At 40.4% G+C, this 11,767-nt stretch overlaps 1 protein-coding gene across 1 annotated transcript in view; it reads right to left on the bottom strand.

Annotated features, from left to right (window-relative positions):
- shank2a (SH3 and multiple ankyrin repeat domains 2a) overlaps positions 1-11,308 on the bottom strand; it is a 36,383-nt gene extending 25,075 nt beyond the window's left edge. The window contains exons 1-8 of the mRNA XM_042774801.1: positions 11,013-11,308; positions 4,199-4,413; positions 3,484-3,687; positions 3,229-3,300; positions 2,649-2,757; positions 1,673-1,824; positions 876-1,043; positions 8-124 (exon numbers count right to left, since the gene is read on the bottom strand). Of these exons, the coding sequence (XP_042630735.1) occupies positions 8-124; positions 876-1,043; positions 1,673-1,824; positions 2,649-2,757; positions 3,229-3,300; positions 3,484-3,687; positions 4,199-4,396 (1,020 nt within the window). The 5' untranslated portion in view covers positions 4,397-4,413; positions 11,013-11,308. The remainder of the gene's footprint in view (positions 1-7; positions 125-875; positions 1,044-1,672; positions 1,825-2,648; positions 2,758-3,228; positions 3,301-3,483; positions 3,688-4,198; positions 4,414-11,012) is intronic.
- Between the last annotated feature and the right edge of the window lie 459 nt (positions 11,309-11,767).

Raw genomic sequence — 11,767 nt, 5'->3', positions numbered from 1 at the left:
CACACACCTGGTTGTAGAGAGCACAGATGTGCAGCGCTGTGTTTCCCGAGGCGTTCTGAGCGCTCATATCTGCCCCGTAAAACAACAAGTGCTCGAGGTGCTGGACGTGACCGTGTCGACAAGCCTGTGAGAAAACACACACACAATTACCCTGACAGAAAACTGCTTACTCACAACAAACTATGGATGAGCCCAGGTGAGGGTTTTGTTAGATTTAGCTCAAACCTGGCAACAAATTCATCCCCAAAGTTAAGAAGGAACCCACACACATCATTCAAAGATGCAGAATACACAGAAAGAGAGACAGACTTTTAGTAAACAAAAACTTCAAAGCTGATTTTGCATCAGACAAATGATAATTAACAGTGTCACACTTTGAGTGCACATGTTCTGCTCACCAGAGGGCGCCGTGCCCTGCTTGTGTGAACAGTCTAATATGAACAGTGCCAGTGGTTTGGATCATGATTTTTTTCTGCTTTTAAGGTGTTTGTGTTTCTGTTTAATGTAAGGGATGGGTCACGGCCGGACTGTTAGAACCTACAGCGAACATCCATAGAAATAAGACCTCTAGAATCCTTCATCCTACAAAAGTAGAGCCACATAAAAAGAAAAACAGAATACATCCAAACTTCACATTTCTGCTTGTAAACACATTCTATGTTCTATTGATCAATCACAGCGCACAGATGCCATCCACAGAACTTTGAATCTTTAGACTGAGCTCTATTTAATCCAGAATATTCCCTTTAGTTGTGATGTAATTGAGGAAACTATTAAATTTTCAGTTTTTAAGCATAGTGATGATGCATTATAACTCAAAGCCTTGATACTCCTGGGACCTCAGCATCTTTAATAAAGCATTGGATGAAGCTGACCTGGTGGATCTCATGCCAGCCGTTCTCGTCCTGGCAGCAGACGGAGGCGTTCTCATTCAGCAGGAGCTCGCAGCAGTCTGTGTCTCCGCCCAGCACGGCCGTGTGATACAGCGCTGTCAAACCACGACTGTCTTTATAGTTAGGAGAAGCCCCGAGCTCCAGCAGTGTCTGAGAGCACGATCATTCAAGAGAAACACCATTGTAACACAACTAAAGTACATTTATCATTCTTCTGTCTCACTTGTTGCCACTTTGCAGTTCCAGTTCAGGACTAAGTTGCTGGCACTTTCCCTAAATAGGGCACCTTTTGGTGTCCCATTATTGTACCATTAGTGTCCCATGATGGATGATGGGTGACATGAAAAGAGTCAAAAAATACTTGCAATGCACTTAAAGAAATCCCTTTCCTCATGGAGAGCCTTCAGTCAAACCACTTTTTGCATCCGGCACCAAACCACCAAGAAACCCGGATCTGGTGCCACCATCAGCAGAACTTGGAGTCTGAGTCCAGTATCATACATGTCCAGGTTTTGGTAACAGGGTTGCAAAACATGCAAACCACATACATTAAATAAACGGTATTAAATATAGCTTGTCTGTTTAGTTGGTTTTCTGAAGGGTAAGTACCTGCTTTTCCTGATCATTTGCTGAAAAAATGTGACACTATCAAGTGCCCTATTTTTGGAAAATGCCAGCTAAAATAGATACAACAGAAGCTGATAGAACTAAAACCTAATAATAAATGCAATATTAGTCTGGTAATTTTAATCGAATAATATCTCAGTTCAGTTATGTACCTTGAGCGTGGCTTGGTTTTTAGAGCAAGCTGCTTTGTGGATCGCAGTCATGCCGTCTTTGGCCCTGAAGTCCAGATGAGCTCCTCCGTTCCTCAGTGCTTTAATAAACTCCACCGTATTCTCCAGCTGGGCCGCGAAGGTGAGTGGCGTCTCTATAGCACACACACAGGAGCTACAGTAGGTAAAACTGCTATTTGCATCTTCCGTTAAACTACATTTTACCAAATGATTCCATTTTCATACCATAGCTTATAAGCCTTTATTCACTGAAATGATTCATAGCTTTGAAAGCTCATTCATGGTCACATTTTCAAAACACACAACACCAACAGAGTTTGCCAACAGTGATACCCGACCTGGAGAATAACAGCTATATATGACAGTTTTTAAGTGAAAATAATCAATTTGATTTCCAGACTTAATTATGGAAAAAAATCATGTGAAATCATGGAAAAAAATGTGACTGAGGAAGACTGAACACCACTTCACAAGTCTGGTCCTGAAGTCAGTTTCCAGCACCTTCACTCTCGCTGTTCTTCTCTGGTGTAATAAGCGGCTGACCTCCGCCGATCTGCTGAAACTGTGGATGTCCCTAGGGATGCAGTACGGACCGTCGGTGTGTTTACCAACCACCATGAAAGGAAAAGAAGACACTCAAATGTGTGATGCGTGAGAACCAGCGAGGTCTGTTCTAGCACCTCACACACACATTGAGCTTCCGTGTTCAGTATATTTGATGCACACTTTTGAAATGATCACTCTTTTATTTACTCTTTAATTTAATCTGGCATCAGACTATCTGAGATGTCGTGGTTATAACACGCTGCTGTGGGTCACATCTTGCTTCAGACTTGACTGGGATTCATGAGTTTCATGCTTTCTCGCCTTATCTCCACTTTTTCCCTTTGTGTTGCAATTATTCTGCTTATTGTACATAAACAACAGAAGTTTATATCACTCTTTAAATCACTGGTACCTCCGGTGTCCATGTCATGGTAATTGGGGTCCAGGCCTCGGTCAAGCATTTTGGAGAGCTTCTCCAGCTGATGATGTCGGATGTAATCTATGAACCTCCTCAAGTTGGCCTGGAGATAGAAAATAAAGAAAAGTAAGATAGATGTCAAAATCCTTCAGTCAGAAGCCATTATACTGAATGCTTAAAAAAGTTAGAAACATAAATACTTGCTAAAACACAGCAGCAGCCACTGGGAGATCATACTGTCATGCATTATAACACATCTGTTTACAATTAGATACATAACCGTGTGTTACTTGAATTAGTGTTTTTGATTATTTTATGTAAATTGGACATCAGTACGTACTATTTTTATCAGATAATCAGGATGCTGAAATAATCCTCACAGACTGCCAAGAGATGTTCACTTTCACACATTTCATGCAAGCAGACAGCACTAGACTGTGTACTAGACTTGGCTTCTCTCTCTCTACCCCAAAACTCTTCAGTCTTTTTGAATAAAAAAAGGAGAATAATTCAAAATGATTTGTTATATTTTAACACAAAACAAACAAACAAGAAAGGACTTATTTGCTCTCACCTTTGTGTGAAGTCTGGCAATCTGCTTCTCATCCGCACCAGGATGATCGTACAGTCTGGTTTTGTAGCGAAACTGTAGCATACAGGAACAAAAGAGCTTCTCAGGTTTTCACTGTAGTAATTTCAGGGTATCTAATATTCACAAATCTCAGAGTAAAGTCCTGATGTCCTGAGTTTTGCTACTTGACCTTACTGTATTGTATTACTCTGCTATGGTTTGCATTAGACACTGATGATTGGAAGGCCGTTCCTGTACCTCCAGTGACGGGGTGCTCTCACAGGCCAGCTGTGGATATTCACTGACAAGACGCTCTTCATCCAAGAAAGCACCGTTGCTGTCGTCGCTGGCCGGTTGGAAGAGACCATAGTTCAACACATCCTTCAGATTCTGACTCAGAGTACACAGCAGACGCTGTTTAGCCACCCACACCGTGGCACTGGGGTTAAACCTCACACACTTCTGTTGAAGAAGAGCAAAGGGACATCAGTGAGGGTTCAGTTCGGTTCAAGTATACGCTACTGTACGTCAATCATAAACATAATCACTGTAAAATGCAGCCCATTTTTACTATTTGTTATACTTCTATCACAACTGGTCAAACACACAAGAGGAAACTGGCAAACAACATTAAGACTAAAAACAAACAAACACAAAAAAAAAGAATAGATTCAAATAATCAGAAAAAAACAACACACAGACAAAAAAATAAAATACAAATAACTCACAAAACCAAAATTAACTTAAAATATTTTAACTCCCAGAATCCCAAAACACATTCCCATACCCACACAAAAAAAAAAAAGGATCGAATCACAGAATGACTGAGCTGTTTTGAATCTTTGAGCTGTTTGAATTCCAACACTAAAAGTTGATCACCTATGACAAACTACAAAAACTAAAAAAAAAATCATTTATGAATTAAGAACAAACAACAGGTCAGTGAGGATTTATGCAGTAAGAACACACTCACGGTTTGCTGCAGGTCTGGGATGTTCACTCTAATGACCAGCGAGTGGCTCTGGACGTCCGTCATGCGGCTGACCGGCCGTTCTGTCCTGATCGTCTCATAGATGGCCTCCTCTTTTGAACTTTCTGAGCTGGATTCCTGAGAATATTCTGAAAAACTCTGAGCCATTTCATCCTCGCTGGACGTCGGGCTCCGTGGCATATTCAGCTTCAGTTCAGCTGAAAAGCAAAACAGAGAAAAAACGTTTGTGAATTGAGTACTTCTACTTGTTGCCAGTAAATTAAAAACAAATGTATTCTACAGAAGTGCTTTTCATCGATTAAAATGTATTAAGAATATCTTCTTATTTTAGTTAACTGTAAATAGTTCATTTTCAAAATCACCCCCATCGAAGGTTTAGTTCAGCAGCTTTCAATCTCAAGGGAAGATGATTTCAGGTATAAAAACTGACTGTTTGTGATTACAATACAGTGATTGTCATTGAAAATTATTAATATTCACTGTTATGCATCACACACACACACATACATAATTTTTTTTTTTTAAATCACTGTATATTAGTAATCATAAACACGGTCTGTTTACAATATTTTAGGAATGGCAGTGACATGTTTTGCGTTTTGGTATTTGAGCTAGTTTACGTGGTCACTGGGCTAGATTTGATTGGCCAGGCCTGGTTTTGTTACGCAGATCTGACAGCCCGTGCAGTTTCTGTTAAAGGTTGCAGAATGTAGGACGTGACACAGTGGAGCGCTTCCAAATAAAGAGTTTCTAATTGGAGATCTGCTGCACTCTTTTCTCATATAGTCCATTCATCTCTGCTGTCACTCCACACTCTACAGTCTTAACACAGCTGTACCTGATCATAGAGTCATAGAGTGATTGAGATTGAGCCCAGATTCCCCTGCAAGGTGAGCAGTTTACAGAACTACAGGATGATAAACAGGCTGAAAAGAGAAATGTCATCAGAGAGAGATGTAGGTTAAGCTACTGATTATATATCACTGAACCAGAAAGACAGGATTAGATAAACAAGCTCCTCCTCAACTTGTTATGAACCTCACTGTACATAACCACATATTACTAGCAATGTTATTTCAGTGACACTTCATAATGATGCTGTATTTGTCAACTTTAGTTAAGTGAAAGCCGTGACATTTGCCAAATATGGTAACCCATACTCGGAATTGGTGCTCTGCATTTAACCCATCCAAGTGCACACACACAGCAGTGAGAAGTGAACACACCGTGAACACACACCCGGAGCAGTGGGCATGCTATATACACAGCACCCTTCAATAAACAGAGTGAAAAACAGCCAGCTCAAGGCGACCTTCAGGTTACAAGTCCAAATCTCTAACCATTAGGCCACAGCTGCCCCAATGATTAATGCATCAATGATACCTGTACACAGCGTTGCCTACTGTAATCTTTGTCAAAGTTAACTTGTAAATACAGTACACTATATAATGTGTGTGTGTTGTGAATGTGTGTGTGCAAATGCCATTCAAAAAGTAAATACAAAGCATAAAGTTTTTTGTCAAAATGCATATATTATGCACTTTTTTAAACATTACATTACAGCAGACAAAGCATTATTATTCATTTTGTAAACATCATTCTAAAGTAAAAATTATATTTGAAATAAGCTGATGTTTATGTGGTCTTTACTAACATGATTTAGCTTTAATAAAGTATTTATTAGGGCGGTGTGATATGTATTGTCTATAATAAGCAAAAACCAAATAAAAACATGAATGCATTATAAAATGCCCCCAGTATTCAAGATATTATATCATATGATATAGTTTAGCAATATTGCACTGTCACAGAGACACCATCTACAGCCACAGAATCAGTCACGCAGCCACGCCATCAATCACCAGAGTACTTAGCACCTGCACCTCATTATCACACACTATAAGAGCACACTCACCACTCTGGCTCATCGGCTGGTGTCAAGATTACTCCTTCAATGGCCTTCTCTTCGGCGTTGCTAAAAGACTGTAACATACCTGTGCTCTGCCTATCACCAAGATCTTTGTGTGCTCTAAGGACAGTGGACTGGAAACTAGTTGTCTCAGATAAGAATGTTCTCATGCACTCTCAAAAGTCTGGCAATTTGATAATACCTAGAATATCAAAATCAACTGCGGGCGGCAGATCCTTTTCCTATTTGGTGCCTAAACTCTGCAATAACCTACCTAACATTGTTTGGAAGGCAGTCTTGCAGCTTAAACCTAGATTAAAGACCAATCTCTTTAACCTATACCACACATAACGACACACAAAAAAAAACACCCAAACTACACATAAAGGATTTTTAGGCTGCATTAATTAGGTAAACCGGAACCGGAGACACTTCCCATAACACCCGATGTACTTGCTACATCGTTAGAAGAATGGCATCTACGCTAATATTAGTCTGTTTCTCTCTTATTCCGAGGTCACCGTAGCCACCAGATCCAGTCAGTATCCAAGTCAGAGGGTCACTGCAGTCACCCAGATCCAGTACGTAGCCAGACCAGATGATGGATCAGCACCTAGAAAGGACCTCTACAGCCCTGAAAGACAGCGGAGACCAGGACAACTAGATGAGCCCCAGAGACAGATCCCCTGTAAAGACCTTGTCTCAGACGACCACCGGACAAGACCACAGGAAACAGATGATTCTTTTGAACAATCTGACTTTGCTGCAGCCTGAAATTGAACTGCTGGTTTTGTCTGGTCAGAGGAGAACTGGCCTCCCGACTGAGCCTGGTTTCTCCCAAGGTTTTTTCTCCATTCTGTCACCGATGGAGTTTTGGTTCCTTGCCGCTGTCGCCTCTGGCTTGCTTAGTTGGGGACACTACATTTACAGCGATATCATTGACTTGATTGCAAATTATTACACAGATACTATTTAAACTGAGTTGCATGATGACATCACTGAATTCAATGATGAACTGCTTTAACTGTCATTCTGGCATTATTGACACACTGTTTTCCTAATTAATGTTGTTCAGTTGCTTTGACGCAATCATTTTTGTTTAAAGCGCTATATAAATAAAGGTGACTTGACTTGACATTCACCTCAGTTGCTTTCACAGAGATACCTCCATTGTTATGAGTTTGTGTTTACTTAATTAAAGTGAAGTTTACGTTACCTGCATTTCTCCTAGTCCTTGTCTTTGGCACACGGTGACAGAAGTCCAGCCCAAAAGAGAAACATTATGTAAACCAAGAGACCTTATGATCCAGATCCAGTTACTAAAATCATCATGACGCTTCACAACCATCAGTCACTTCACCTGCCTCTGCCTGTCCCATGGCCAAACCAGCAGTATATTTGGGTGAGGTGTCAGAATGTAATGGATTCATATTGCAGTGTCAATTGTATTTCGAGATGCTTCCCCATCAGTTCTCCAGAGACCACGCAAAGATATCCTTCATCTCTCTGCTGTCAGGGAGAGCTCGTCAATGGGCCAAATCTCTATGGAGTTCAAAGTCCGGTAATTCGATCCCTTGACTTTTTTATAACCCATTTTCAAGACTTGTTTACTCTCTCTCTGTGCATGAACTCTTCAGACTGCGACAAGTTGAACGGACTGTCCATGAATAAACCATTAATTTCCGCACACTAGCGGCATCCAGCGGCTGGAACAAGATTGCACTCCTCTCAGTTTACCGACGTGGATTAAACCCCAAACTTCATCAGCAGATGGAGATTTATGAGGACTCCGTGGGACTGGAGAGTTTCATGCTTAAAGCCCAACATGTCTCACAACATTTCATTCATGGTCTCCATCGAGGAAAATGCTTCTGACATCTCACCCTCCAACGATTCTCCAACACCAGAAGCCATGCAAACGGATCAGTACCATCTATCCACCACTGAACGCCAACATCGCATACAACAGAAGCTATTCTTGTATTGTGGAGGAAATGATCATCTCATCCAAACCTGCCCAGTCCGTCCTCCAAGTCCAGCGGTGAGTACTATCCAAATCAACTCTGTAGTTAATAACCCTCGATATCATGATGCTGTATTAATCTGTCAATCAATCTTTCCCAGTAAAAACCCTCTTTGTCTCTGGTTCTTTTGGAAATTTCATCACTTCATGCCTACCTTCAAGATTCCATGTCAAAGAAATCCCACATGCTATCAGATCACCACAATTCAAGGAAAATCACACCGGTGCTGTTGAGAACTCTGTAACGGCACGAACTTTTTAATTAACCCTTCGCATTGGCTGTCTGCATGAGGTGAACCTATCATTGCTGGTGCTGGAGGACTCTGTCATCGACATTATCCTGGGACGCCCTTGGATGGCTAAACACCAACCTATCATCAACTGGAGCTCAGGGGGAATCAAACAGTGGAGTAATTTCTACAACCAAAATTGCCTTCAATCACTACCTGTTCCTTTGCCAAGAACTGCCATCCTGGGATTGACATCCTTTGAGAGCCCAGAAACTACAGAAAAAAAAAAATCAACCTCCCAGAGGAGTACAGGGCATTTCAGGATGTCTTCAGCAAGACTGCTGCCACAAAACATCCACAACATCTGCCAGGGGAATGTACGATAGACCTCCTGCATGAACCAAAATTAAAAAACTTTTAAACATACTCATTATCTATCCCAGAGCACAAGGCCATGGATGAGTACATCCAGGAAGCACTTCAACAGGGGTTCATTCGACCATCTACCTCTCTGGCAGCTTCTAGTTTCTTCTTCGTGGCCAAGAAAAATGGAGGGCTTCGACCTTGCATTGACTATCGCAATCTAAACTCCCAGATGGTAAAGTTTGCTTAACCCTTTCCTTTTGGTACCAGCGGCACTCGAAGAACTGCATGGAGCTCACCTGTTCTCGAAGCTAGATCTCTGCAGTGCCTACTGTATAACCTAATCCGCATCTGTCAGGGAGTTGAGTGGAAGACCACATTCATTACTCCATCAGGACATTATGACTATCAGGTTATGCAGTACGGGCTCTCCAACTCGCCTTCAATCTTTCAAAATTTCATGAACGAAATCTTCCATGATATGCTCCAAAAATTTGTTATAGTCTACATAGATGATATCCTCATTTACTCCTCCTCTAACCTCACTGACCATCTCAATCATGTTAAACAAGTACTCAGCCGGCTCCGCCAATACCACCTCTACCTGAAATTGGAGAAATGTGTATTACAAAAACCTACCATCCAGTTCCTTGGCTACATCATGCTGGAAGGTATCCAAATGGATCGAACCAAAGTGGAAGCGGTGAAGAATTGGCCACAACCTTCTACCATCAAGTATCTTCAGCGCTTCCTGGGGTTTGCAAACTTCTACCATTGATTCATCTGTAACTATAGTGAACTCTCAGCTCCCTAGACCTCTATCCTACGCCAGAAACAAAAACGTCTCTGTTGGACACAGTGCTCTAAGGACAGTGAACTGGAAACTAGGTGTCTCAGATAAGACTGTTTTCATACACTCTCTGCCACATTCACCTCAGTTGCTTCCACGGAAATACCTCTGTTGATATGAGTTTGTTTACTTAATAAAAGTGAAGTTTACATTACCTGCATCTCTCCTAGTCCGCGTCTTTGGCACACAGGGACACACACGAGAAAGAGTGCTGTTTTTTTTCCTTAATATAGGCACAATTGCAAATGTGCTGTTGATTTATTATATACAACAGTTGACTAAACTAGATGTTTACAGAGTTGCTGTTTGGACACAATATTGTCACTTTGCTCTTTTGCCAACAAAAAGTTTCAAATAATCTCACAGCAAAACATTTAAATTTTTTAAATCAATTCATGTCAACACTAAACATGAATCTAGTGGGATCATTTATGCAATAGTAACTGTAGCGTAAATGCATTCATGCCACCACTGAGCTGGATTACACAGTGTATAAAAATACCTGAATCTTACTTCAGATGCAGCTATGGCTCTTCTGCAGTGCACAGATTTTATTTATTTGGATTTCATTTGACTGATAATAGCCTTATATTGACTTATTTGAAAAATTAGAAGTTAGAAATAAACTGGCATTAAAAAGTAAAAATGCCCCAGAAGTTAATTTAGGTGAAAAATATATCCCCTAATGGAAAGGTGTATTTCTGTCACTGCTGTGAACTGACCACCACACAGAATATGAAGAATGCCAATCAAATCAAGAAGATGCCAATCCAATCAGAAACTGACAGTAATTCAGGGCCAGAGTTTGAGGTGAGCTGTAGCTTATTATAGCTGTAAACATTCACTAACTGACAACTGTTTACAACAGAAACCTTACATGACTGACAGGAATAATATCCAGTGACTACTTGACTTGACAAATTGTGAATAAAAAATAATTTACCTGATTCATGTAATTCATTATTGAAAGGGAGTAGCCTGAAATAATTGTAACTATTGCCATAATATTTATATCATGCAAATTCTGTGAAATTAAGGCTCCACAGTTTAGTAAATGGTCATTTGAGTACGTGATATTTTCATCTTAATGTTCTGTATGTTTCATCACCCCACTGATCTCATGTACACCTTATTAAGCACCACAAAACTTAAATCACCAAACATGCTTACTATTATCATCTGTGCTCCTATTCTAAGCTACACAAATGCTTTTTCTTGTTATTGCATCGGTCTCCTCATGCATTGCTTTGCGTCTTTTCCTTCTTAATTGGAAAAACATGACATGCAATTGTAATATATTGCATGTAAGAGAACCCCTTTAAACATATTTTGCTGAAAATTTGGATGTGGCAATCAGAACACAAACTACATTAAATGCAACATTTAAAAAAACAAACAAACAAACAAACAGTCATTCATACCTGAAAGTCTTCAATGCTCCTTTCTCTCTGTGTGATTTAAGCCACTGAAGAGGAGAAGATGCTCTTTATTCGTACCGGTGATCAGAGTGAATCCTAATAAATCACTCAAATCTCTTCAACAGAGGATCCGACGAATGACTAGAAAGTGTTAGAACCTTTCATAATGTTCCGCAGAAAAGGTCTGTGCAAGTGAAGTTCTCTGAAAACCCGAAATGTGTGAGAAGTAGGTGAGATATTATTAAATGGAATGAAATCTAGAGTCGCTCTCATACAGATGATTCAGTTCGGGCCCCTAGTGACTCTCTGAAGAGGCTGCCGCAAATAACTCTCACACATCGCTGAGCCTTCGTGTGCTGGACCTGCTCAGGACATGCTGTTACTCTTAGATAAATGTGGACTGATGCCGGAGGTTTAATACCAATATATTCCTCAACAGTAACTAATTAATGGTCCACATCTCAGTTTATCAAATATCTGTGTCCTGAATGATGGGAGTTGATTTACTCTCTCATATCAGTTTTCTTCGGAACAGAGCCAGTTAAAAAAAATTCTTCGGAACAGAGCCAGTTACAAAAAACACAATGCTAGAAAATATCAGTTTTCTTCGGAACAGAGCCAGTTGCAAAATCTAAAGTGGTTAATGCAATGCAAAAGTCTTCAAAGATGGAAGGAGATCCAGCATTCAGGAGGTTCTTTAAACACAATGCTGGAAAACAATGTAAGAAAACTCACACAATTAACACAGGCTGGTGTTT

Source organism: Cyprinus carpio, chromosome A18 (genome assembly GCF_018340385.1).
Source record: "Cyprinus carpio isolate SPL01 chromosome A18, ASM1834038v1, whole genome shotgun sequence".
NCBI classification, from domain to species: domain Eukaryota; kingdom Metazoa; phylum Chordata; class Actinopteri; order Cypriniformes; family Cyprinidae; genus Cyprinus; species Cyprinus carpio.
This window is presented reverse-complemented; position numbering and strand designations above follow the sequence as displayed.